The sequence below is a fragment of the Xiphias gladius genome, chromosome 15 (assembly GCF_016859285.1).
Source record: "Xiphias gladius isolate SHS-SW01 ecotype Sanya breed wild chromosome 15, ASM1685928v1, whole genome shotgun sequence".
NCBI classification, from domain to species: domain Eukaryota; kingdom Metazoa; phylum Chordata; class Actinopteri; order Istiophoriformes; family Xiphiidae; genus Xiphias; species Xiphias gladius.
In genome coordinates, this window is record NC_053414.1 from 16,077,708 (window position 1) to 16,104,890 (window position 27,183).

The window sequence follows — 27,183 nt, forward strand, 5'->3', positions numbered from 1 at the left end:
TAACGCGCAGCATGGGTGGTTAGTATCGCCCCAGAGAGGTCCCACTTTGCCTCTGCTGCAAGTGACTCCATCTGTGTTGACACTGTCATCAGTTGGGGGTGAGTGTGCGGGTCGTAGGCTCTGTCAGGACTGATGAATGAGGCCAACAAATGATGCACGTTTGCTGGATTCGACTGATAGTTGATCCTCAAGTGATGAAACTATAGGAAGATAGTGCCTCTGAAGGAGGAGAAAAAAGGGCTGAATGCTCATCTGATCATTTGCACTCTTAAGATGTATATCCTAGTAATTGGTGAGTTGGTAGCTGTATTGGGCTACACATTGATATTCCCTATTGTGGTAGCACTCGCGAATAAGGCAGTCTTTAAGCTGGTTTATAAATTGTTCTGCCACAACTGACGATTATTTTCATCATGGAGAAGCCAGAGGAGCAGAAAAGCCTCACATTTGACAACCGGGATCCAGACAAAATTTGCTTGATAAATAAATGGCTTATTAATGGTTAATTAATAATTTACTAATGATTAGAGATACCAATAAGAACAGCTTTTGAGTTGCCAGGTTGTTCATGGCTCATGGGTTTCGTTCTGTAAATATACTGCAAGCCCATAGCTAGAAATGTTAATGCATCGTTAATAATTTGTTTTCAATTCATCAAATTATTAGATTTCATTACATTAGAAACTGTAAGAAATGGTTAAATGCCTCTAGGTGAGGTAAGGTTGAAGGTAATGAGAGATTTGAAGAGACGACCTAGGTATAATGTAAAGAAAAGTATTATCTATCAATCTAATTTCACCCACTCACCTTTTTTTGTGTGTGTGCCTCTAAAAGGTTGATGACTGAGGGCTGAAGTAAAGTTCCTGATGGTGCTGCAATTCAGTACACTGTCCTACTAAACCATATTGGCCAAAATGCTTTGTAATATATCTTCATATCAGCAATATAATTAGCTATCCGCAGCAAACCGGGCTGCTGAGCCACATTATTACACCATCTGCACCAGTCCTTTGTATGTGCAAATGTGTACGTACTGTATTTTCTAGATCAACAGAAATGCCACTGTACAATATCCGCTAATAATTGTGAGGACTGTGTTATAGATAGCTTAGTCTTCAATCATCCATCACCTCATGTACCTACAGAAATAAAACACCTTAACATTATACACACCCTATGCTGTAGGTATGAAGCAGAAAAAAGCTGCTGTGCTATTGTAAGTTTCCTACAGGGAAGGTTGGGAAAGGGGGTTATGTTAACTACCCACCAGCAAAAACTCTTGGGAGGACTGATGCTTATCAGGCAGAAAGGGGTGGAGATAAAGAATTTCAAGAGTGAGTTCATTGTAATTATGCTGATGCTGGGACTTAGCTGTCACAAAAGAGGTAGGTCTGTTTACATAGTAAACAGGCACTCACACTTAAACTGCCGGGGATGCCAAGTAATTTGGGAGCAGGTGGGGGTTGGAGAGCAGAGCCGTAATGTGTGTTGTTAAAGACATATGGCTGTTTCTTCTCTTACATGTGGCCCTCGCCACAAACACACACACACACACACACACACACACAATGTTCATCTCTTCCAATACAATCACTGTCCTGAGTCATCATAATAAAGTGTGCCACACTGCTGCTGGCTACTGGGCCTGAGCCTCCACTCAGCCCTCCCATCCAGAAAAGGTCTGTATGTAGAGTTGGAGTGTGTGCAGCTGCTTCATCGCCATTTGTCTGGTTCCTGCCTTCTCTCTCGCTCGTCGTGTGTCTCTTTCCCACTTTGCCCCCATACGCTATTTCTCTTTGTTTCACTCTCACCCCCCCCCCACCCTTCCTATTCTGTTCTCTTTCTCCCTGCCCCCTCCCTCCCTCCCTCTCCCCCTCCCTTCCTTTCTCCCTGCCCTCCCCAGATATCAGGTGTGTTACCTGAGCTCCAGATCAATAGTTAATCACCCTGGGACACCCAATCTACAGAGCATGACAGAACTCTCCCATGGAGAGTTGTGGTGGTCATGGTGTGTGTCTGTACTGTGTGTGAAAGACAGAAAGAAAGAGAGAGGGGAGAGCGGCGTGCTAAGGCTTTCATATTTTGGGAGAAAAGTCAGAAGCTGCTGAGAGCGCTGGGAGGGAGGCAAGGAGACCGCGAAAGAAGGAGAATGAGAGAGCAGAAAAATGGGCGATGATGAGGAAGCAGATGGAGTTTGGATTGTGCAGGGCTATGCAATAAAGCTGACTCACAAGGCAAAGACGTAAATGTCTGTCTTAGTTTGGGGACTGCTTATTCATCACAAACTAACAACATGAACCAATGCTAATAGTTTGAGCTTGTCTATAAAATTAAAACTGAATTAAACAGGGAATATAAAGCACTTGAAGCAACATGGCTCCATAGTAAAGTAGATGCATAACACTTGGAGAATGGTGCCCCTCATTATCTTTGAATCGTTTTTTTATTTTGTGAACTGGACTAAATTCGGGAAGACTCTGCTTCCATAAATGTCCTGTCCTGCTCCCTAGTGGACAAACTATAGTATTAAAATGAAGTAACCACAAGCCTGCTCTTAACTGTATCTTATAGAAGATTGTTAGACAACAGATGAATAGTTTTTTGAACACTATTATTGAGCTGATGATGAGCTCACAAACATGTACTGTAATCCCTGGGAGGCATGGCAAAATTTACACACTATGAATCCTTCATTCACGTCCTTTCTGCAGCGCTGCTGACGTGTGAAGGGAGATTAGCAGGAGACTTCTTCTGGGAAGAGGGTCTAATGATAGAGGATGTCATGTGCTGTACAGATTGTAAAGCCCTTTGATGCAGATTTGTGATTTGTGACACTGGGCTACATAAATAAAGCTGACTTGACTTGACTGACACTCCTCCTGCCATATGATTCATTGATAAGAGAGGTCCATAGGCCAGTTGTAAAATAGATGAATAATGTGCAAAAAATGCTGATGTTCTGATTACATACTCGTCAAGCTGAGTCAAAATATGGCTCTATGTATCCCAAAATCACACATCTTTTACAATGTCTTCAGTATACAACACCCTCTATCTTTTAATCCTCAGTTTGGATGAGGAGGAACTCCCCAAAAACAGCAAAAAAAAAAAAAGAGAAATCTTTAATGGAAAAAAGCAAGAAAACGTCAAGAAAAGCAACAGAGGAGGGATCCCTCCTCCAATGCTTATATTTTACATCCTGGATCATGTACGGTGAGAGTGTATAAGGGTATATGTTTCTATATCTGATGTTAATGTTCCATCATTCTGCTCACATTCTGGTGTCAGACATCACTTAAGGGTTATGATGTGTACTTAACCTCTATCGGAAAAACAGTGATCATAATCCTTCAGGGCAGCAACACTGTGTGTGTTGTCAGTAGCTGTTCGACTGGACTAAGTTTAGATTGTATCAGATGTAGATTAGATTTAACACAATAAAGATAGTTTCAGTTTGAATGATTACATGTTTGAAAAGTTCTTAGGGCTGCCATACTCTGCTTAAACTGGAATGAGGGCCAGTCAGTGTGTTCATAAGCCGTGTGGCTTCACAGACGACAATAAACAGAATGTGGATCCCTTCAATCTACAGCAGAGTTCATTAACCACAATAAGACTGGTTTAATTAAAAGGTATACCATACATATTTTACAATGTATGAATATCTTATTTTCTGATCAACATTCATGAAGCACCTGACTCTGAAAAGGTGAATGGAGCTAAGCTCCTCATGTGGGTAACATCTGTTTTGCTCTGGTGGCTGAGAGGGTCAAGATGTCCTCTATCACTATGTAGAGTTCAGCCAAAGCTCAAGTGCTAAATATTGCAGTTTCACAAACAAAGACAAAAAGTAGAAAAAAATTAAAATACCGAAATGAGTTCATATTGACAAATAAACATAGATCATGTCCGACTTTTTTCATAATAGCTTATGCTTGTGTTCTGCAATGGAAGTTAGAGAGTTATCCAGATATTAAAAAACCACTGAGTAAATTTACATTGCAATTTTCTCCCTTAAGGAGTAGTAGGTGAAACGGCACTGCAATGCTGAAAAAAGATAAAGTCATTAATTTTTTTTTCTCATAACGTACAAATGTGGCTGACCAAAAATACTGCCACTGATAGTGTGAGGTGAGATGTGTGAAATACATACCTATGACTTTAAGAACCACATAAGGGATGACAAGAACAGGGAGAAAAATAACATTTTTAAAAACTCATATCATGTCCACTCTCTTAAGTATGTCCCTGGCTTATATACAGTCGCCAATGTATTGAGTACAACTAGGTCAAACTAATGCAACCAATACAGCAGCCCTGCTTTGAATCCAATCTTCATGAAGGTTATAGTGTTCAGTTTTTGTTAAAACTGTTTAAGAGAGGTGATGATTCCGCTTTATGGTCATTTTGGTTGATGCAGTGTGTGGAGCTTTAATTTAGAGGTGTTTCTATCATTTTCTCTATCCTCAATGATTATTAGGGTTGGACATAATATAAAAAACACCTGTCAGTATGTTGCCACATAAGTCAAAAACACCACGAACTGCAGCCTCCGCAATAACCATACAGTTGAACCAACACCTCTCTAAAACAGGTCCAAACAAAAACTGAACATTATAACCTCCATGAAGATTGGATTTGTTGTAGGACTGTTGTATTAGATTGCATTAGATTTAGCTAGGTGTGCCCAATAAAATGGCCACGGAGTGTACAACATGCATACAGACTGGGTGCCATGAGAAGAAATACACCAAAAGCAAAGGAAAGAGGGGGGATTTTTATAGAGAATGTTTTTATAGCGAGCTGTTGAGAGGAGAAAAAACCCTCGGTTAGCAGAGTGACAAGTTTTCTTTGACAGTGTGAGAGGTGAATTTTCTGCTCTGCCTGGACTGAAAAGGTTATTGTTTCAGGTAGGAAGCCAGGAGTCAGTTGTCACAACTGTCTTACGTGATGACCTGGTCAGCACAGGGAAAGGAGAGCCAAGCATCTGGTAGCTGCAGAATATGAATAAATGTGTAGCTGCTGGAGCAAAACCTGGGGGTTTGTATACTCTATCGCAATCTGTTACAACAGCCTCGTAATAAATTCTGATTTTGTGAATCTCATAGTGTTCATTTGTACTAATACTGTGTCAGGGAGATGTTTTGATTCAACTCAGTGGTAATTTCCCCTTGCGTGTACAGTACAGTGTACGGGGCTTGACAAAATGTTAGATAAACCTCTCAGCATTATGCAGTCTACTACAGCGACCCGCTCAAAACCAAAACGAACACGTCTTTGGCACAGAGTGAACACAACTAAACATTGTAGGTTTCATAAAGGTCGTATTATTGCAGGGCTGTCGTATTAGATTGCGTTAGAGGTGTACCAGTAGGCTGTTTAATCAGTGTATATATGTCAGATTTGTCATTGATTCATTAATTATTGGTGACACAACCCTTTGATCTGTAATTAAATATCCCACATCTATAGGGGGCACAAACATATTCGTCTGCAGGTTTGTGAAATAGAACTTTAGGAACTGTACTGCAGAGTAACATTCACCCTGTGACTGAAGAGGGAAAGGGTTTGTTTTGTCCTGGTGAAAAATGCATTGCAGTGTGTTTATAATAGCTATGTAAGAGAATATTAGAAAATACAGTGTCTTAATTTTGGTGACATGCACTTGACTTGGAGCCCCAATTTACACTCCATGGTCACTTTATTAGGTACAGCAATACAATTTAACATAATCCAATAAAACAGATCTGCCTCAAATTCTACATTTAGGAAGATTATAATATAGTTACATTATAATATTGTTACATTTAGTTAAATTAATACCTCTCTGACAGTGTCAATCAAAACTGAACATGTTTGTCTTTGTAAAGGTAGAATTTATAGCTGAGGTGTTGTACTGGATTGCATTCGAGTTTACAGGAGAACCAAACGAAGAGGCCACTGAGTGTGCATCTGCACTTTAAAGTCCTCTTGCAGTTGAATAAAAGCAGTGTGCTTAGAAGACACTTTTCTGTGCCTATTGTAATGTGCCATAATCACCACAAGGGGGAGAACAAACACCATAACCAAAAAGATCTGCAGTATATCCACAATTTTTTATTCCATTAGTTGAGACTGTAAATAAATTTCCAGTCCTGGGAAAATGGATGCAATAACGTGTGTCTGCTAACTTGAAATGAAGAACTACAGCTGGATGGTTTCATTCATTCATAGACATATCCAGAGAGACAGCTATAATTCTTTCTCTTTGGAAAACAGACTGTCATTTTGATATCATAATAAACATAAACGTGACAGATGTGTAACCTTGTTTTGGGGGTCATAGGTAGGTGGGGGTGACCTTCTCAAAATTCATGGAAAATCATTTGAATGTAACATACAAGAGTCCAGAAGTCAAAACATCCATCCATCAATTATCTATATGGCTTATCCTCTTCTTTCTCCCAGCCCCTTTCTATCTCTCTCCCTTTAGCTTCTTTTCCTCTCTTATTCTCACTCACTGGCTCTGTAATTGCCCTCTCAGCGATGGCCATTTTGTTTCTGTCTGCCTTATCTCCTGTTTTGCAGTTTTCCTCTCTCTCATTATTGCGCTATTAGCTTTTCATCCTGGGGCTAAAACACAGGACTCACACTGACCTTATAGTCACAGCTATGCTCAAAACGTCTGCTCCGCAAGATAACACCCTCCCCTCCCACTCCCTTTCTCGCTCTCCATCTCTCTCCTTCAAACAAGCAAAAACACGCACGCACACACACACACACACACACACACACACACACACGTACACACACACACCTAGCAACGTTCAAAATAAATTCACTGACATACACCTACATATCCAAGTGCACACATCTACACACGAGTTCTGGACAAAACAAATCCATTCACATACAGACCTAAAAAACATTTTCACACACACACACACACACACACACACACACACACACACACACACACACACACACACACACACGCACACACACACACACACACACACACACACACACACACACACACACACACACAACATTTCTGTTTCCATTTTGCACAAATGGCATAAAACAGTTTCTAGGGTTGTTGCAACTCCAACCACCCAAATGTTCCATTTCACTGAAGAATGGGGATTACATGAAATCCAGTTAAAGATTTAGACACACCTGAGTTTCTCTCTGGTTCAGTTTTTTTTTTTTTCAGCTTTTTTCTTCCACCACCCTAATGGAGAGGGCCATAAGAGACAAGAGAGAAAAAGAGAGGGTGCCTCTTATTATTATGATGCTCCATTATTTCCAACATTGTAATTCAGTCAATCTCAATACTGTTTGAGTGACAATCATCTCGTTAGACTATAATAATGGGAGCTGCATTGAATGAGAAAGAAAGAGGGCGAGAGAGGCCAAGTGTATGTGATCAACCCTGGGCTGTTTTTCATGGACTTGGACCAATTAAGACAAGTGTAAATGCTACACCATACTTTAGGCCTTTTTTACAGATTCTTTTTTATAACATGTCACAGTACACAAAGCGCAGGTGTATACAATAAAATGAATGTTGACTGAATTCTGTTTAGCGGTGACAATGCCTTTGAGTACAACGTGAGATCCACAAAGAGATGGTTCTCAGAGTGTGGTGTAGAGCACTTGACTGGCCTGCACAGACCCCTGACCTCAGCCCCATTCCAGCACTTCTGGGATGAACTGGGACACCACCTGTGAGCCAGGCCTCATCGTCCAACATCCGTGCCTTACCTCGTTAATGCTCTCGTAGCTGAATCTGAAATGTAGCTGTAGCAAATCCCTGCCATCAGGTTCCAAAATCTTGTTGAGCAGCGGAGGCTGTTGTAGCAGCACGCTATTTGCCCATGGTTTTGGAATGAGATGTTCAACTATCACATGAGATTGTCACGTCTGGACGTCCAGATACTTTTGGCCACAGTACGCAGTGGCGTTCTTAAAATTCTATGATGTGGTATTGCATGAAAGGCCTCTCCGTGTAGTTTTTTTTTTCTTTTAATTCTGCTGAATTAATTCTTGACAGATTTCCTACTTCCTTTTACCCCAAACTCCCTCACCTCATCTTCCTCTTTCCTCCCATTCCCTCCCTCCCACCGTCTCAGTGAGCAGGTGCACAGTGACAGAGTCACTGGGCTGTGAAATCTCCACTCCTTGAGACACGTTTCCTGCCTCACTCTTCCGAATACACACACAATCACACATTATGTTGTTTTTTGTCCTATTTTTTCTTCAACTCCCTCCCATCTCTTCTTTCTCATCCCTTTCTCTCGACCTGTGTAGCAATTGAGTCAACTATGTGCTATGTTGGTGGAGGAGAAAAAAAGGAAAATTGAATTAGAGTGGAATGAAAAATCTATGCAGAGTTTCATTAAGCAACAACAGAGGTCTGTGTGTGTGGGCTTGCTTGTGTGGATTTATGTGTGTGAGTCTGTGTGAGCACATTGTGTGTCTCTGCTTCATATGTCTCTGACCACATCTACATCTTTAATGTCTGAGACTGAATAATGTATGAACCCCCTGGGCTGGAGGACACACACATACACAAACACACACACACACACACACACACACACACACACACACACACACACACACACACACACACACACACACACACACACACACACACACACAAACACAAACACCTCTTTTACGGCCTCCATTTGCACAAATGTCATAAAGCACGAGCTAACAGTAAACCATAAAAGAATTACCACACCGTCCACAGTCCTTCACACCACCATCTTCACAACTATCTTTTCACAAACTAGATTGGATTCAATTGTGCTGGTCTGAGAGAACAAAGCACAGTTCAAAGTAGACCGACGCCTCCTGCTCCACCAACCACAATGGCTTCTCTACCACCAGTTTCCTGTTTACATGCTGCACACTTCCGGCTGGAGCGAACACAGAACTCACATCAAACATTTTTTACTTGTCTGTACCTGTGTGTGCTTATGCAGTTGACCATCTAGCACCTCAGTTGGGGCACGTCACATGATACACTTCTGTGTGTCTCTGTGAGGCAGTCATGCATACTTCATACTTCTAATTTGACTTTCAAATATCTCCACCCTGTCATCTTTTCCACAAGCCCCCCTGACACACACACACACGCAAACACACACACACACACGCTTTCCTTTTCTGCAGCCTCTTATGAAGACGAAGATGTGACGCTGAGGTCAAGGTTGGTTTTTACAGCGACTGTGCATAACAATGTCCTGACAAAACTGACCACCAGACTTCTCTGTGAAGAGCCTGGTAACAATATTAATACTCCAAAAAGCTCACTCTCTCCATGTTTGCAAGGTTTTTGCTCTTTTATTTTCAGATCGTCCTCTTCTCTGACATCCCATTACCTTGTCCAGCTACGGAACCTGAATAACTAAGTGGAGAAACATAAATATGCTTGGATACGGGGCACAAGGGGTCACTGAAGGGTGTGCTGAGTATGAAAGTGATGTGAATCATATGATAGGGCCTTCGCGGTCACCAGGTTTCAATGTAGTTGACTATCTATGGGAGATTTTGACCTGAAGTGTTAGACAGTCAGGTCATGCTAGACACCAGCATCTTTAAAACACAATGTGAGGGAAGATCCGTGGGAGGAATAGTGCCTCATTCCTCTAGTTGAGTTCCAGGGACTGAGACAATCAATGCCAAGGAGCATTGAAGCTGCTCTGCAGGCTCAAAGTCACTCACACCTCACTAGGACAGTTTATAATGCCATTTTCCTTTCATTTGTCACCCATAGGGAACTAGCAACTCTCAAACATAGAAGAATTTCCACAAAACCATGATGTGTGTGCCAAAGCTGTGGAAAAAGCCCCCGTGGTGTCCTGTTGAAGCCAAGTGCATCAAGTACAAATGTCCCCTCTTGAAACACACTCATCCATTCTGGTGAGGAATGTTTTGCTCTTGCGTGTCCCAGAAAACACTAAGTCAACGGGGAACAATTGCACCTACCTCCACAAATCATCCAGGGTGGGCCATTTAGGCGCGTTTCTTATGGAAACCATGTTATCGTGTAGCATCAATTTACAGTCCTGAGCTAACCTCTGCCAGGAATGTGAGCGAAACTCTTTCATGAGTCACTACTGTACAAACAAGCCTGAGCAGCGCCGGTGTGGTGGTTGTACCAGAGCAGAAAGGTGGTGTAAATAAAGGAAACATACAAATACAAATGCAGATGAGGTCATGGTCCGCAGTATTTTTTCCTATTTGAATTTACAGTGTCTGAGTTATACTTTATAATAAGCTCATTGAGACCATTCCATTGTTTTCTGTTTGTTTTGTTGATTATTGTTGTTGTTGTTGTTTTTTAACCTGCCATCAGTAAAACATTGCCACGGCCTTCTCTATTTTTTTTTTCTCCGTGTCACGGCTCCATCCTCCCTCTAACCCCCCCGTCTGAGGAGTGCCCAGTTCCCTTCTCATCAGAGGTAATCAGCGGGAAACACTTTTTGCGGCGGCCTGAAAACAGCCCACAGCGAGCCACCGGGACCCGCACCGAGGAGAGGCAGAGAGAGAGAGAGAGAGAGAGAGAGGAAGGGAAACAGAGCGAGGGGGCCCGCGCACGGTGCCACGCGCGTCCCCGTTTTCTGCTGCACACAGAGGGAGGGAGGGAGAGAGAGAGAGAGAGAGAGAGAGAGGGAGGTTGGGGGGGGGGGCTGCTATTACTAGTGACAGAAAACGGCAGCGAGCACAAACAGTCTGGAGGGGAGCTGATGCGACAAGGTAGGAGAAAATCCCCGTCGCATCGTTACACTCGGCGCTGTCGATCAGTGTTCGTCGCTGCTGCGATGCACTTTGTTTTTTCTACGTGATTGCGGCGTCCTACAGCCTGATCCCCGTGTCCTTCTCTCCGTGCTGTTGTTGTGTGTCCGCAGATGCTGAGCGTCGCCCTGCTGTGTGTGTGCGCCGTCGCCTTCGGACGCGTCTCCGCTCGCTCCGACAGCGGCAATTTTTTGGATGATAAGTGGCTCGCCGGGAGATGGGACAAATTCAGAGATGTGAGTATTACTCCGGGCTTGTCTTTATCAACGCCTTTCCCCTACCCACTATCTCATTTACACCCCCGCCCCCCTTTCCCTCCCCATAGACACCCTCACTTGTTTGTGATCATGCGCTCCTCGTTTTCTCGGTGTGTCCAAGCGACGCGTCACGGGGCCCCGTTGGGGTGTTTGTCACACGTCCATCACCTGCTCCACCGAGACAGCGGATACACTTACGGCCGTGGGCTGATCCCCGCCTGCAAATGCTGTTTTCGCGATAGCAGCGCCCGCCTAACAGAGATAGCCGAGGCCTCTGAGAAACACCAACGCACGTCGCCTAACTGCCCGAGAGGCACCTCTGAGTCGCCGAGAGGGGCCTGACTATGGGCAGGTATAGGGAGGGAGTCCGCAGCAGCGAGGCCTGGGTGGGCTGCTTGGTTAGGAATGAACACCTGCCACAAGGTAGTGAAGAGCAAAGAGTATTATATATGTTTGAGCCATTAGACATATTCATGTCTCCGTGTATTTGGGTGTATAATATAGAGATGCAATACTTATATTACAACAAAAGGACAAGTCCCAGTTGGGAATATAGCAGCATAGTAAAACAATGACACAAAGACCAAAAAGCAGAGTAAGTCCCCTGTAAACTCACGGACGCACTGTGGGTCCCTATGGGAATATTTATTATAAGGTGTCTCAGATGCTGTGTAAACATCTGTGTCTCCCAGTGGTCTCCTCTCTTAGCAATGATTGTGTCTGAACTGATCCGGTTGATTATTCTGCTGGTGAGTGTTTTCGCTAGGGGACTTCAGCAAGGTGCTGTCAGCCACCATTACCCTGACGTCTTTATATAAGGGCACTTAGTGCAGTAATGCCGCCACTGATTGTCATGGCGCATATCATATAGCCTCTGATCATGTAGTCCAGCTGCCAGGTTGCTGCAAAGAATTACTGTATTCACGGTTTTCAGTGTCATATAGAATCCTTTCCGTCAAACATCAACCTTTCAGTAAGAAAATGCTTGTTTTTGCAGTAGTGTGGCCCGTACATATATTTGGGCTTTGTAGATGCTTTAAGAGGTTTTTAGGGAATAATGAAATACATATCAGCTGTAGATTATAGATAAAAGACAGTGAAAATCAGTACTATTGTTTGGGAGGGAGTTAATGTCACAAATTACAGAAAAGAGCAGAATACAAGGAAGAAAAAGTCTCTTTATTTCTTTTGTCTAATGCCGCAATGTAGGTTTCAAGTAGTGTGTTTTTTATTAGAAGAGTATGTTGCCTCTAACCATAGATTAAATGGGTCCACACAACCAGAAGTGATTTGTACACACACACACACACACACACACACACACACACACACACACACACACACACACACACACACACACACACACACACACACACACACACACACAGACACACACAAACAAACACAAATACACAAAAATAAGCATGTATGCACATACATGCACACACACATAAATTATGACAAACATGCTTTTTGCTTAGGAGCTACACTCTGACGGCGCTGCAAAAACGTTAGGGTTAACATAATGCACAAGAGAAAATACACTTTTGACTCACTTGCTTTAATGAGAGGTTTTACCTCCATGCTGCACACATGCAAGTAGATTTTTTTTTTCTAAACTAGAGCCTTTGATATACTTGAGGTCAGAGTGTTTGAGAGACAAAAACATGCAGCAGCATTCTTTTTCATTTTCAAATATTAGGGAAGTTCTTTCTTTTTCATACATGTTTTCATGTACTATAATAAACTGTAACTGTATAATTGTAACAGGCTTTTTTTTATCTCCCACTTTCCCTGCTTGTCACACTTAAGCGTGTGAACCCATCAGCTCAGGTCGACCCATGTGATATACCTCAGGTCCAACTGCTGGATTTGGATTATGCAAATAGGGCGACAGGACCAAATGCTAGTGAGGAAATGTGATTGGCCATGTGCTGTGCTATTTAAGATGAGCTGAACTCTCTGAGATATATACAGTGTGTGTGTGTGTGTGTGTGTGTGTGTGTGTGTGTGTGTGTGTGTGTGTGTGTGTGTGTGTGTGTGTGTGTGTGTGTGTTTGAGAGAGAGTTGAGAGAACATTGTGACCGTCTTAACGCAAAAAGACATGTATATATATATATATATATATATATACAGTAAATACCCATAATGGCAATGAAAGGACATACTTAGATACTTAGATAAATAGATAGATAGATAGAGAATTAGAGGTACAAGGTAATGAGAGTGGAAAGAAAAGATGAAAGAGAGTGGAATGATTGGCGGTGAGCTGAAGGCTCCATGTGCATTCATATCTGTGTTTTAACCTTGAGGCTGAGGCATTAGAGATAGAGGTAGAGCACAAAAGAACTACGTGCTCTGTATGTATGTGCATGCCTTTCATTTCCTGTTTTAGTGCTATGTTCCAGATTGTCAGTGTGTAACTGTGTGTTTCTGCATTCTTTCTAGATGGTACACATTTGTATTTATAGCTAATTGGTATGTGGGTTTTAACAAGTGTCTTAGTACAATTACAGTAAAATTAGATACTCTATACAAGACCACAATATTTTGACACAAAAGCAGGAATGAAGTTAAGCCTGTTGAATGAATCACTCTTTCTATATTAATCCATTCATTGTCTAGATGTACTGTAGTTAGACGTGATGCTAATCTGACGCATAATGGAACACATGCTTCCCTGTACTGTCACAGTATTATCACCCACTTCTACTGTATAGAGGTTAGAGCTCAAGTGGCCAGTTATCTGAGGAAAGCTGCAACTGATTGTTATGACAAGTACTGCACAGCCTGTGAACACATCATGTAAACTGTACTCTTTTAGATACGTAGTCTATAGGGCCATATACTGCAAAACATTTTTCAAGAAGTGAAAAGATCGACCCACTTTGCTAAGCCTTTTTAATTTTTTTTTGAGCTGGTTGCACCCACTCTTTATAGGTTCAAACTTAGCCTAGTTGTAATGTAAGTGGGGATTTATGCATCACTAAATTGGGTGCACTGCAAAAAAACAAGTTCTTACACAGGGATTAGCCATTACTGCCAGGTTTAGCCTAACTTGCGTAGCTAACTGAGCCCAGGGTCAAAGCTAATGTTAGCTTGCCAATACACTGTATACTATCTTAGCGTTACTCATTCAGAGTGACTAGTAAAAGATGTAATGGGATTTTGTTGACACTTCTGACCTGACACTTGCTATACAGTAACTTCCTGTTTACACAGTTCATTGCTTTTGATTGGACTCTGCTAGATTTGTTTTGCAGCAACCAGTTTACACACTACTTAAGTCTTTAGTGGCTAAGACATTTCTTATGTGTTAATGGTGCAACACTATTAAGCGGATCACTAGTTTGAAACAAATTAGTTGCTACTAGCTTGAGTTTCGTAAGGACTTTACACACAAACTTATAGTTTATAGCTAGTGCAACCCAATCCTGTTGCTTTAATGACACTTGACTTCAAGAACAATCTTTAATGTGATTACTTATTGTGCCAGCAGTTTATACAGAAGTCTGGGAACCTTAGTTTGGAACGAAACTCTTCAGTTGCCCTCAGAGCTGTTTGCGCTATCTTAATCTTGCAACCAATAAGGACAGTATTCATAATTATACATTTATTTTTCTCCACCCAGTTACACCTGCTTTTTAGCTCTTGTAGGCTACTGTTATTCTATGCCAAACCCTGGCTTTACTGTGATTTACACTTTACATTTTGGGCATGTACTGTTGCTTTCATCTTTCAGCATGAGCCATAAGTGGATCTCCTGCTAAGTGCACTGGATAGGATCTTGGCCACTGAGGCACTGTAAGTCCTGTTAAGATGGCTGGAGAGGCCTGGGGCTGTCTTTGCTGCGCTGGTGCCATCTCAGTTTTTTAAGACATTCTGCTCTGCTTGCTGAACCTTGGCTAGCTTACGGAACTGGCACAGAGTGAAGTGATAAGGTGAGGAGGAAGACAGGTTTGACAATGAAAGGTAAAACACAATGAATGATGACGCTTAATTGTATGGTATATGAGTAAATGAACTGTTTGTTTAGACCAGCCTCATTAGACCAGATTATGCCCCTTCATCCTCTCCTCTCCTCTGTCTTCGTGTGTTTTTACTGTGCATGTCTGTCTTGTGTTGTTTGTGTTGTGGAGGGTGAATGATGTAGGGAAGGTAGAGAGCTTGAGGCCTTTTCCACTTCAAAGCACCTCAGTGTGGATTTGTGTGTGTTTGTGCGTGCATCCATGCAACAAGCTTGAGCAAGACAAGCAGAGCCAGTGCAGTGAAAACGTGTGCATATTTCTCCTGTTAGATGTTAGTTGGGAGTCAGCAAGGAGCCAGGAAAGGGAAGGAAGTCATTAGGACACAATTAGGAGGGATAAAATCTGATCTGTGAAAATCTGAAGAAAAGGTGAGAAAAGTGGTTGTGAGAAACGGCATATGCACGGGGACTTGTTTCTATGGACATGCAGCTAAAACCACACAAAATCAATATGCACAGTAGCAAATTAGGATGTTAGCCAACAGAGCTGAAAAGACACACGGTTTTGTTTGTGTGTATTTGTGCACATGAGGAGAAAAGTCTGTTGAGGGAGAGAGAGAGGAAGAGAGGTGAAAAGAGATGGAGAGATAAATTGAAAAGTTGCTATTTTTAGCAGACAGAGGCCATTAGACCTATTGTTGAATTTTCGGTTTTCTATGGTTTTTGGAAAAGTGGGTGGCTATGCAGTGAAGTGCATTCATCCAGTTATTTGATGTTTTGTAGTGCTGACAGATTCTGGCACTACAGTCAGTGCTGTGGTGATAAGTTTGTTTGTTTGTGTGTGGATGTGCATATGTGTGTGTTTTGGTTTGCTTCTGAGTGTATGCATGCGTGTGTGTGTGTGTGTGTGTGTGTGTGTGTGTGTGTGTGTGTGTGTGTGTGTGTGTGTGTGTGTGTGTCTGTGTCTGTGTCTGTGTTTGCATGTGTCTGTTGATTCCATTAAGGAATCAGACCGCAAGCACTTTTGTTGTCTTGACTGGTCTAGAGGGCCTGGCCCCAATAATGCAATGTTCTCATTATTCAGTCTCCACAGTCTGCAGTGCTAGAAGGAAACCATCCTGAACTGAAACAAAAGTACCTCACTATTTGGCTTTATCTTTGGTAAGCTTTCAAAATAAGGGCTCTTTTCATATTTATTTTTTGTAGTATTTAATGTGTGTAATTTTGAATCTATTCGACATAGACATAAAGACATAGACAGAACCACTGTTGAATTTTCTCTTATGCTGACATGGATCTTTATATGAGTGGAAGGTTGAGAGGGAGAAGTGATACGAGAGAGAATGAAGAGTCTGTGGTGAAGGTTCAAAGGGTCAGAAAGGCCCATCAAGGAAGGACAAGAAGGGGAAAATAATTAGAGCTGAGAAAAAGCGAGAGTTGAACCTTCTCACCTTATAGAGAACAAGGGGATGAGACAGAGAGACTCCCTGACAGTTAAAGTCATACTTTTTGAAAAATATCTAGGCTCTTGTAGTAAAAACTGTCATATATGCGTACAACATTCAGGGTTTTGGAAATACAGTACATGCACTGTACATAAAGACCCATACATGGATAACGACAAATAGATAGGTAAAGCTCCACATTACGACCTGCAGAATCAGCTAAGGCTAGTTGAGATGTGGGTTTCACTGTGAAAAGGTGATATGCAAACTTTCAAATGAGGCGGGCAGCATGTGTATTGATAGATCTGTAACAACTCGTTCATTGCATTGTTGCATTGAGTGTAAATCATGAGGATTCAATTGCACTGATATGCTAGAAGAAAATAAAATGAATTACTTTGGGTTCAGCAACAGTTAATATGAAATGTTAGAGCCAAACTAAGGTATTTGCATACGGCAATGTCATGAAAAGCAGATCATTAACTCTGTCATTATGTCTATTTCCTCAGCGGCTGACAATAAAAGAAACATACATTACGTAATCTGCATCTCACAAACAAGCGGTGCAGACAAGTTCAGGGTGTAAATGTACTTCAGCTTCCTGAGGAAAAATAGAAAGCTTGTTAAAAAAAAAAAAAAAACTTGTTAACTTTGCAAAACTGCAGAGACAAAAATACCAAAGACAATCTGAAGTAGTACTGAACCGTATAGCATACTGTAGTACTGCACCTGCTCACTTGCTAAGAACTCCTCTCAACAACTTGCCCTTTAACCCACACATTTCCTGCCCTGCCAGTGCTGAAAAGTAACACTTGGTACTGTTACTGGTAGTACTGTAGCTGTCACTGTATTACAGAATATACAGTACAAATGTATCTAATACTTAATGAATTAAATTTTGATTTTCAAAGGTGAGACAAGTGAAAACTAAAATCATTGTTATGGCAATGACTGAATTGTGAATTGAATGATTCACACTTCCACTGGGACGCCTGCCCTCACTTGGCTGATTAGTTTTCAGTGTCCACTTCACGTGTAAAAGGACCTTTTCAGATGCATATTTAGCTTTACAGGTACTTATTTTCTTAACAAAACACAAGTGATCACTGCTTTATAATTGTTGTTAATATGGCCTTCCTGTATCGTGGCTGATTCACAATTCATATCTTGTTGTCTCTACCACAGCAGCATATACTGTATCTCCACAGTAAATGCTATATGCCTGAAATATATAACAATAGTACAATAAATCTGCTCTGTACCGGTGAGGGGTAATTGTGTCCACTGAAATTATTGATCTGTACACTAAAGAAAATCGTAGGCAGAAGAATTAAGATCCTCTGGGACAAAGCTCTCACTCACTGTTTAGAAGACAGTTCTGAATTTTACTCTTAATTTGAATTTGATACATAATGTTGGTGTTGATTTGCACAACATCAAAATGTGCAAATCTACAATACAGGGTTTTAATTAGGTGGATAAGACTCTCATTTCTGTGCTGAAAAACTGTAGGATTTATGCTGATAAGATTTTTTTTTTTCTCCCCTATTTCCCTCCCTTCCTATTTGTTCTGGCACATAGAACTGAATGAGTCACCAGGCAGGCACACACACACACGCATGCATGCACGCACGCACACACACACACACACACACACACACAGAGAGAGAGAGAGAGAGAGAGAGAGAGAGAGAGAGAGAATACGCACACCAAAAGACAGAGAGACAAAGAAAACTAGAGAGAGAAAGAGAATATTTTGTTTTCTGACTTACAATAAATCACTAGTCGCCAAAGCTATACATGTGCAGTTTCAAGCAGTATTTTGATAATAATAATCCAACAGTAAACCTGAAAATGAATAGTAATTAGTAAATTCAGCAAGTAATTGTATTTCAATTATAATTAATTTTTAGGCAAAGTTATTGTACTGTTGACTATTATGGTTGCAAAGAAAAATGACTTAATTTGTTATGTGGATATTTATTGATTTGGGGTAACTTTGTTTTGTCATTGACTTCTGAAGCTAATTATTCAGATTGCGGGGACAAAAGTCAGTTGACACAGGCTGGGGACAAAAAAGCGATACCCACAAGATTAGCCAAGATTAGGGTAAGATTTGGGGTTACGTTGAGCATGTTTTGGTTATGATTATGGTCAGGTTAAGTCTCCAGAGAATGACTGCGAGTCAATGCAATGCTTGCTAAGGGTGTGTGGTCATGCGTGTGTGAATGAAAGTGAATGAAAAAAACAAAACAAGAAGAAAGACGACAGATGAGATAAGAAGAACAGGTTGTCATTGTGACAGAATGAGAGAGAAGATGGTGCAGTGTCTTTAAAAGCAGGGGTTGTTGGGTTTGAATGGTTGCACAGAGAAAGTCAACCAGACAGTGAGCTCTCTGAACTTAGACTGAGGACAAAGACACAGACAAAAAGATGGGCGGGTTTCCATCTTGTCCTTCTATTGAAAGCCGGCAAATCGTCCACCTCTTGTACATGCATTCCTTATTTATACTGGGAGAACCCATCCATACCCAATGGACTGAATCACTTTACTGTATCTAGGAAGGCTTAAAACAGTTCACTTTCAAACCAATGAGGGAATCAAGGAAAGAGCCTCGTTACATGGGCCATATTTCACTGCAAATAATTCTCCTGAGGTAGCACATTTTTGGAACATTTTCCAGGAATATCCTGTATTAAGCCATAATGTAGTTTCTGATTGAATGTGTGTCTTATTTAACTATATTTAAGGTCTAGTTTGTAACAGTGATGTTGTGAAGCTTCCGTTGTGAGTCACTTAACTGAAGAGCTCATTCTCACTGTAAAATGACTTCTTGGAGGTTTTGATAACTTGGGTTGACAAAACTTGTCAACTAAACATAAGTTGTTTTAGCGTTAATGAAGAACAGAGTCAATCAGATGCATTTTACAGTAAATTAGGTTCCAAAAACTCATATTTATGTTTTTCTGCTCTATATTTGCAATGCAGATTTTACCGGCAGATCATAATTTAAATTGAAAGGTTTTTGTCGAACAGAAGCCTGACATTAAACCCTACTTTACTTACACTGAAAGCCTCATCCCTTCACTTAGCTGTAAATAGCTAAACACATTAATTCCATCTTTGAAAGCCTGTCCTAGTCAGTAATTGAAACCCACTTCAAACAGCATTTTTTTTTAACCTCAAAAAGCGTACTAAAAATTTCAGTTTGTTCCGCCGTTAAGATAGCCTCCCTCTGTTGTGTGTGTATATGCCACGTATGGCATATAAACAATATTCCATTTGGTGATATAAGGGATAAGCAGAACATGCACACACACACACACACACACACAAAGACACACGGGTCCTTTTTTTGCTCGACAGCAGAGAACTGCCGTCAACACATCAACATTATCTTGACTAAATATACGCATGCTCCATGTGTTTGTTATTCACAGTGTGTTGGTGTGTTTCCTAGATTTCCATCTGTTTATTTCATTATTCAAAGTTTCCGCTCAAAAAGAAAAACCTAATGAAGATGACTTTCTTATTCTCTCTCTTTGTAATGCTTTCTCCTAAAGGAAGTGGAGGTTTGTATGACTGCTTAATAGTCTTGTATATGCCATGTATTGTTTGCTCTAGATGTCACGTGAACAGTATTTTCATGATTTCATTTGTTGGTTAACCCTGTTTCAGGAGCCTGGAACATGGACCCCATCCAAGCCCTTTGATCAAGGTGGGTGTGAGTGAGAGCACTGGAGTTGTTCTGCTGTTGGCTTTGTGATTAAAACACACGCACACACACACACAATAGAAAAGAGAAAGAGAACTTAAACCAGGTCCAAAGCTGAAAAAACTCTTTAAATTTGGATTTTTGTTAATAGAAAATGTTTAGTTAAAATGTTTAATCTGCATATGGATATCTATCTGTATCAAAATATACACAGTGATGAACAATTGTGGTGATAGGGAGTTGGTGGTCATGATTTTTGGAGAATATCTACATTAAATTAAGTAGGAATAAATTAGGAATGAGCATGAGCTTTAGAAAGTTACAAGTGAGTCACACTTATTGCCACTGAGTTATGGCCACTTCCATTTATTATGGTGCCAAAATGCCAACCACAGCTAAAATGCCTTCAAATTTTGCAGGATTGTTCTACGTGCATAACATCCGCATTTGTTTGCATTTGCATAATGCTTTTGGGAATCATGGCAGTTTATGTCAAATAGGTCGTGCCGGCAAGAATTTGAACAGTTATGGGAACTCAGTGTAACATATCAACAATCAAATGAGTATATAAGGAAAAATAGAAAAATACAAATACAGTATGTTATGTGCTAAAATCAGTGTACGTAATATCAGCGGTTAAAACACACATACATTTTTGAGAAAATGATAGGAATTTTTAGCTGGAAATGGGCCTATGTTGATCGATTCCCCTCACGGAAGGAATCCAGGGACAATTTTGGTCCAATCCGTAACAGCTCAAGAGTCATGAGCGATGAGGTAAAACGCTTGACAGATGCCACATGATCCCGCTACCCTCTCTAAAACACGAATCACTTGTTTCCCTTCGCATGGCCTAACTCACCAAATTTCATTAAAAGCTGTTCAGTAGTTTCTATATTAGATTTACCTTCCTTAAACTGTCACGTGTCACTTAAATTTTGTCTATTCCCTGGAATTTAGATGCTCGAAAACATGTCGTGGCTTGAAAGGTTTGAAACACGACCAATTAGCATCAGCCGTTTGACTCATCAAGACTTAGTAGCAGTAAGATGAGGACGCTGAAGACCTCATGTCGTGTCCTCAGTCATGCTGCTCTGATAAAAATGCACAGGAGCTGCTGTCCATACAAATACTGTACATCTTCTCTCATACACAAATACAGTACAACATGGTGGCCATCTTTTTGTGAAACATCTCACATTCAGAAACCTTTACAAAATTTTATAATTGTATCAGTGTCTGTTATTTCGTAGCTATCACAAATGATAATAAAAATTATAAATGATAAATTCTAGTCACTACACCAACCAGTTGTTTTATGTAGCTAACATTTACTATTATAAAAAGAAAAGAAAAACAGCATGATTTTCTGTCTTTCAATCATCTGCATTTCCCATTTTATTACTGACGGTGATAAGCTCATACCCGCATCGAGGCACACGAGGACATGAACACATTCACTCTCACTTATCACTTTATCCTCAACACTCACACATGCATCCACACACATCCACATAGACATGTCAGGGAAACAATAGCATTAGATGCGTTGGAGGATGGAGGCAGGATAATCTGCCAGAGCTGCTCAGGGATTACAGTAAGGTTCTTTAGAGCAGAGGTCATTCACAACCTGTTCTGAGATCAGATGAGGGTCTTAGATCCTGCTCATAGGTGCCACTCTGAAGCTAGCTTGTCTTTAACAACAAAAATGACACCATCTGCCTAAGATTCAGATCTAACACCGGCTCTTACCTTAAAAGCCAGACAGGGCTCTCCGCTGTGAGATCTGATACAAGATCAGTTTGATCAGTTTGAGCACACGTGAGACTGACACCTATCGCTGGCTGATGTAAGGTCAGAAGAAGTCTCTCTAGCCAGTTCCATCTGTTTTTAGCTCTAAGGATACTTAACGGTATTATGGCTTTGAGATGAGCATGAGGGAGACGCAGCCAGTACACTGTATGAGACTGTGGCTAGAAATAACACACACACACACACACACACACACACACACACACACACACACACACACACACACACACACACACACATACATACACACACACAGACAGATCTCGAACACCTCTCCACATGGATCTGTAAAAATGAAAGGAAGTACATTGTTTAACTAGGAATCATTGGTGTAAAATTTCAAAGAACAAAGAAATTGTAAGAACATTTTCTCTCTTTAAGCTCATGGGCATAGTCTTTCTAGGAAGCTCTTCAAATAGAGAGGCTGTGTTTTGGTCACGCACACATGTACAGTACACATACATTCACTTAAAAAGATTCCTCATGCAATATGGATGTGTCGTGCTTTTAGGCCTTGATCCTGCCAAGGACCCCTGTCTGAAGATCAAATGCAGTCGGCACAAGGTGTGTGTGGCTGAGGATTATAAGACCGCCACTTGTGTCAGCCAGAGGAGAGTTAGGTAAGAACACAATCACTCAAACACACGATTGCTCTTTTAAACAGGCCCATTTTTCAAAACTGTACTTCAAAGTTGCATTCAGATGTTCCCGTGACAAAGCCTCAAATGAAACACGAATGACAGTGGATTAGGAGCAATCAGATCTCTTTATTACTTTCCATCTCTTTTCTCCAGCCTCCTTTTTTTTTTGGCTCACTTATTCATGCAGCGTGATAAGCAACAACACCAGAGGGGTGGCTTTTTTCCAGCTGGTCCACTGGTTGCCCAGTTCTCTTGTGACTGTTGTGTGACATTACTGTTAAGTCCAATTACCCCAGCACTGGCACTGCCTTACAATGGACGCAAAGTCCTGCCAATTGATATGAATGGGCTTTGTATGTGTGTGTGTGTGTGTGCGCGCGCCTGTGTTTCTGTCTGGGCCACTGCAGACTGGACAGAGGACAGTAACACCATACTGACCTCATTTCCCATTCTTAGCAACAACACAATTATGACTACACACTGGAAGCAAATCAGAAAATAATCACATATAAATCCTAAATCCTTGTTTCATTTCTGAAACTGATGTAAGAACAAGACAATAAATCACACATACAAAATGCTCAGAGAACACTAGCTTTGACTGAAGCTGGAAGAATAAACTATAAAGTGCGATGAAGGACACGACATCAAATGATAGATCATTTGCAATCTTTTCACACAGTGTGCTTTTTAATTTGTGTGTGTAAAACAAGTTTTTGGAATGTCCTCTCTAGTTTTAGAGATGCCAATTTGTACCAGAGTCCAGGGTCAAAGTGCAAACCCTGCCCTGTGGTTCACCCCTCTCCCGTTTGTGGAACTGACGGCCACACCTACTCTACAAAGGTACCCGCTCACATGCACACACAATCACGCCATCTCTCACCCATAATAGAAACATCTGAGCACCCTAGTCGCATCTTTCATTTCTTCGTGATGAGACACACATCGTCTTTTCTGTCTCATCCCTTCTGTCTCTGTCTCTGTCGCTCTTGCACAGTGTAAGTTAGACTACCAGGCATGCATCACGGGAAAGAAGATCGCTGTGAAGTGTCCTGGCATGTGTCCCTGCCCCTCTCAGCCTGAACAGAGCTCTGCAGAGAAGAAAGGTACACATTTCTGCACACCTGACTGCATGCGGCAAACTGGGATACTTTGCAAAATAAAAATTAAATCCTTCTTAATTAAAAAGTCTTCATTGGTGTCCAAGCCCTCTTTTCAGCCCCCTCCGGACAAGTTAAAGCCCTTCTGCCCTGCTAAAGTATCTTTTTAAAGCATGACGCTGGATCCCAGCAAGTTTCAGGGCAGCTGTGCTGTGCCGTAGTTGACTCTGACTTCCCTTCTCCATAAGGGAGTGGAGGGACAATGAAGCATCATTTTATCATCATTAATCATCAGTGTTATTATTCCTCAGTGTGCAGTGAATCGGACCTGAAGGAGGCGGTGAGTCGTCTGAGAGACTGGTTCAGAGTGCTGCATGAGAACGGCAACCACAAGGGAGTCAAGATCCAGAAGCCAGAGAAGAACAGTGAGTTGCAGGGCATTAGCGTAGTCAAAAAGCAAGAAAATACACACGTTACTCTTCATACCTTACTACATTTCCCCTCTTTTCTGTCTGCAGAGTTTGAGGTTGGGGCATCGCCTATTTGTAAAGACCCCCTGGGCTGGATGTTCTCTCGCTTGGACACAAACTTTGACCTCCAGCTGGACCAATCGGAGATCAAGAGCCTTTACCTGGACAGGAACGAGCCATGCTCTGATACATTCTTCAAATCCTGCGATACACACGCAGACAAAGTTATAACCAGCTCTGAGTGGTGCACATGCTTCCAGAGGTACACAGGTACGGTATCTGTGTACACTCACACATTATTAGCAAAACCCCAAGTAAGCCAAACCTTATTTTGGAAAAGAAAACATATGCAATCAGAAAAAATGATTGCTCACTATTTATTTCCATTTTAACCATCCTTCACAATTTGTAGCCTGACTTTCTGGTTTTACTTACACCTACTATACTTATTATAGTTGTGCTCACACACAGTTTTCCTGTACAATGAGGAATTATTATCGACATTATGGGTGCATTTTCGCTTTTATACTTAAAATAAAGTGGTTTAGGTCATTTGGCTCAACTGCTTGTTTGTTTACAAGCTGCCTGATCGTCTGAGTGCCTGTGTTTTTTGCCCTGTCAGACGTCAATGCTGCTTTGTCATCATTTTCCCAGATCTCAGCGATTATTTTGAGCCCAGTGGTATCAATATCAATAGAAATTATGGCCAAAACTGCAAAAAGACGTCTCAAGTTGCAATAGACCAGAACTTTTCCCTAATTTATCAACTAACTTCTACCGACACAGAAATAATAAGGCACCTTCCGGCCAATCAGAATATCATATTCTTCCTTGACATGTACAGAATACATTACTGCAATCTGTAAAATACAATAAAATGCAACACAATGCAATACAATACATTGCATTAAAACACTATTGTATGAGACCAAGGATGCAAAATTAGTTTTTTGGTCCTAAATATTTACTGATGAGTCACTGGTGCTACACTTGTAAAGGAAAATACAGCAGGATAACAAACATCATGACGAAAGCAAAAAGTACACAAAAGAGGCAAAGTTCAGATGCACTGCGAGAACAGCAGACTTCTGCAGTTTGTTACCAGAGTCCCCTGTCTCCTCTTTTCAGATTCCCCTTGTAAAGCAGAGCTGTCCAGTATCAACAAGAAGCAAGCGGGGAAGAAACTCCTCGGTGAGACACACACGCTCACACACATAGGAGCACGAATACACACACAAACGAGCCTTAACCTCACTCACTGTGAGTACCTGTGTGTTTTGGCCGGTATGTGTAGGTCAGTATCTGCCGTCCTGTGATGAGGAAGGTTACTACAGGTCCCACCAGTGTCACAGCAGCAGCGGACAGTGCTGGTGTGTGGATCGCTATGGCAACGAGGTGGCTGGTTCGCGCACCCACGGCCCTGCAGACTGCGGTAGGCAAAACACCGAGGAGAACAGAGAGTCCCGTTTATGTGTTTGTGTAAGAGAACAAAGAGAGGCAGCTTTATTTGCAGTTAAAGCATCATGGAGGAAATCATTTATAGATATTAGCGTCAACATGCAATTTTATTTTTTGTATTGAATGAAATCTTACCACGGTGTACTTGTACCATAAAACCGTTAAACTTAGCTGTTTCCCCCTGGTTCTAGACTGTGTGCTAAGCTAAGCTCACCGGCTGATGGCTATAGCTTCCTCTTTACTGTAGAAACTTGAGAGTGGTATTGATCTGTTTTGATCTGTATTGATCTCGTCCAACTCTTGGCAAGAGAGCAAATAACTGCATTTCCCAAAATGTCAAACCACTCCTCTAACTGTAAGTCTTGGTTTAATTTCTGTGATCTAGGCGTGATTTTGGAGTCCTCTGGAGACCTCGGCAGCGGAGACTCGCTCCTCACTGATGATGATGAAGGTTCGTTTGTCCTTAACGACCAGGCTAGGATGGACGACGAGGACGACGAAGATGAGGATGATGACGACGACAACGACGAATATCTGTCGTAATTAAAAAAAAAAAAAAACATAAAAAGAAAAAAGAGAAAACTGTTTTTTTGGTCAATCTGCACGTTTCTAGGTGACTCCCCAGGCAGATACTTAATCGTACTAACAGCCTATGGACTACTCTGTGTATTGTTTGTTCACAAGTTAAAAAAAAAATATATATTCCTGGCAAATGTTTATGATTTCTCTTCCTGTCTTAAGTATAAAATATGATTGGTTAATGGCACTTGTTCACGTGCGTGTCAGCCAAACAGAGAATATGAAAAGGACCATTGACAACTACTCCAGTGCTTTGGATTTGGCCACTTGTGCAAAGACCTCTCCCTTCATTGGACAGTCCATATCTTCTAGTGTGTCCTGTCTTTGTGCAGCACTCTGATGCCTGAGTGTGTTGACGCCTGAGGCGCGATGTTAAAGAGATTTCCCCTTCTTCTTTCCTTCATCCTCCTCCTCTCCTCCCCCCGTCCATTTACTCCTCATCAAATGTTCCTGTGTATAGGTGCGGAAGTTGATGATGTAGATAAGAGAATATTGCACTCTTTAGGTTTCTTTTGATCTTGATTTGTAACTGTGACTGTAACTGTGTGGAAAAACAAGATAAGAGTTAGACATGCTTTATTAGGAGAATTAAGGCGAAAAAACAAACAAAAAAACCGTGTGAAGACGTGACACAGAAGCGACAGGCTAGCTGTTTTCACTGAGACACAAATCCAGTCAAATCATCTCAAAGGTTCAGCAACAAGGAAAGACAAATTACTGCTTGGTTGGTGGTGTTAGGGGAAAAATATTATTATTATCTATTTTTGTAATCCATCGTTGGATGAATACAGAAGATGAAATAGATTTGTCGTAGCATGTCTAATACTGTGGGATGTTGCTTCAGTCTGTAGAGCCGGAGGGTAAACCTTTATGGAACTCAAAACATAATGGAGCTGGAGTTTGAAAAATTCCCTCAAGCGTGTACAGATGAAACTAGACTTATACAG

General features: G+C 41.3%; 1 protein-coding gene across 1 annotated transcript; it reads left to right on the plus strand.

The window, feature by feature from the left end:
• Positions 1-10,665: 10,665 nt before the first annotated feature.
• On the plus strand, positions 10,666-26,353 carry spock3 (SPARC (osteonectin), cwcv and kazal like domains proteoglycan 3). The gene is made up of 11 exons (XM_040146227.1): positions 10,666-10,752; positions 10,905-11,027; positions 20,140-20,179; positions 22,500-22,608; positions 23,364-23,472; positions 23,627-23,735; positions 24,041-24,154; positions 24,248-24,469; positions 25,328-25,390; positions 25,494-25,631; positions 26,043-26,353. The coding sequence occupies exons 2-11, from the start codon at positions 10,905-10,907 to the stop codon at positions 26,198-26,200; spliced, it is 1,185 nt and encodes a 394-aa protein (XP_040002161.1). The 5' UTR covers positions 10,666-10,752; the 3' UTR covers positions 26,201-26,353.
• The last annotated feature ends 830 nt before the right edge of the window (positions 26,354-27,183 follow it).

Bases quoted from the DNA above. Each gene is read 5' to 3' on its own strand.
- spock3 (XM_040146227.1), top strand. From the start codon at position 10,905: ATGCTGAGCGTCGCCCTGCTGTGTGTGTGCGCCGTCGCCTTCGGACGC. The intron at 11,028-20,139 runs GTGAGTATTACT...ACCCTGTTTCAG, and splicing joins GATGGGACAAATTCAGAGAT to GAGCCTGGAACATGGACCCC. The intron at 24,470-25,327 runs GTACGGTATCTG...TCCTCTTTTCAG, and splicing joins ATGCTTCCAGAGGTACACAG to ATTCCCCTTGTAAAGCAGAG.